This window comes from Oryzias melastigma, linkage group LG7 (genome assembly GCF_002922805.2).
Source record: "Oryzias melastigma strain HK-1 linkage group LG7, ASM292280v2, whole genome shotgun sequence".
Taxonomy (NCBI): domain Eukaryota; kingdom Metazoa; phylum Chordata; class Actinopteri; order Beloniformes; family Adrianichthyidae; genus Oryzias; species Oryzias melastigma.
The window spans coordinates 24241927-24243005 of record NC_050518.1 but is presented as its reverse complement, the minus strand read 5'-3'; the positions used below and the strand labels follow the sequence as shown (position 1 = coordinate 24243005).

The 1079-nt window shown below is 47.6% G+C and overlaps 1 protein-coding gene across 1 annotated transcript in view; it reads right to left on the bottom strand.

Annotated features, from left to right (window-relative positions):
• LOC112159267 (PHD finger protein 20) overlaps positions 1–1079 on the bottom strand; it is a gene marked incomplete in the record, with an annotated part of 12595 nt that overhangs the window by 8969 nt on the left and 2547 nt on the right. The window contains 4 exon segments of the mRNA XM_024293234.1: positions 134–217; positions 284–521; positions 595–668; positions 1002–1079. Of these exon segments, the coding sequence (XP_024149002.1) occupies positions 134–217; positions 284–521; positions 595–668; positions 1002–1079 (474 nt within the window).

Genomic DNA, 1079 nt, shown 5'->3' with positions numbered 1-1079 from the left:
GTTTTACAAATTAGTCAAAGCTACGGCGGAGAGCACAAAAAAACACGTCTACATCCTCCACATGCGCTCTAGCGCCCCCCGTTCCCTTCATGTTTAAATAGTGTAATAATCTCTCAGAGGAGAAATAGCTTACCTGGGTTGATGTGGGCGGGGTTAGGAGGATCTGATAGGGAGGAGTCAGCTGTGATTGGCTGAGCTTTAACATCACTGCCTCTGCCTGAAAGAAAAGGCTGTCCTTCAGCTGTGAAAACAAGGCTGTGGGCTTAGACGTCACCTGACTTACCATCGTCCGATTTTTTCTTTGCAGGTGGATCAGAAGACGAGGGAGGAGCGTCCTGCTCCTGTTTTCCCCCTTCAGCTTCATCCGTCCCCTCAGATCCCACGTTCTCCTGATCTCCCTCACCTCCTTTAGTCTGCTCTTCGTCCTCTCCTAATCCTTCGCCTTTTACCTCGCCGTCTTCCTCGCTTTCTCCTTCCTCCCAGCCCTCGCTTCCCACAGCGCTTCTCTCTGCTCGCGGCTTCTGAAACGTCCACAAACTCGCATCATGACAAGTGAAGACAGATGAGGAGCAAAGGGACAGCGGCGTCTCTTACTCTTTGGAAGGGTTTGACTTTTGTGGGCTTCACGGTCCGAACCACGCCATCGTAGAATCGTACAGTGTAGGAGTCTGAGACGCACAAAAACACACACAGTTGATGTGTGCGACTGATGACATCACTGTCCTGTTTTTAACAGCTCAACAAAAAACATACAAGTGTAAAGCAGATGTGGTGGGAAGAATTAAAAGGCAGAAAAAGATGAAGGAAAAAAAAAAATCAGCCGTATTAAATTTGAATACGGCTAATCATTGGATCGATGTTAAAGCGTTCTGGTCTAAAATAACATCAAATGACATTTAAACAAGAGGGAAGCTTTGGACCTGTTGTTCTGTCTCTGACTGGTGGTCTCAACTATGAGGGACTCAGAGAAAACACCAGGAGTAAAGGAGATGACAGCTCACCGTCCTTGTTAACCCGCAGAATCTTAGCTGGGTAGAAGCGACAGTCAGTCCAACAGGCCAGAACTTTTGTCCCTGTAA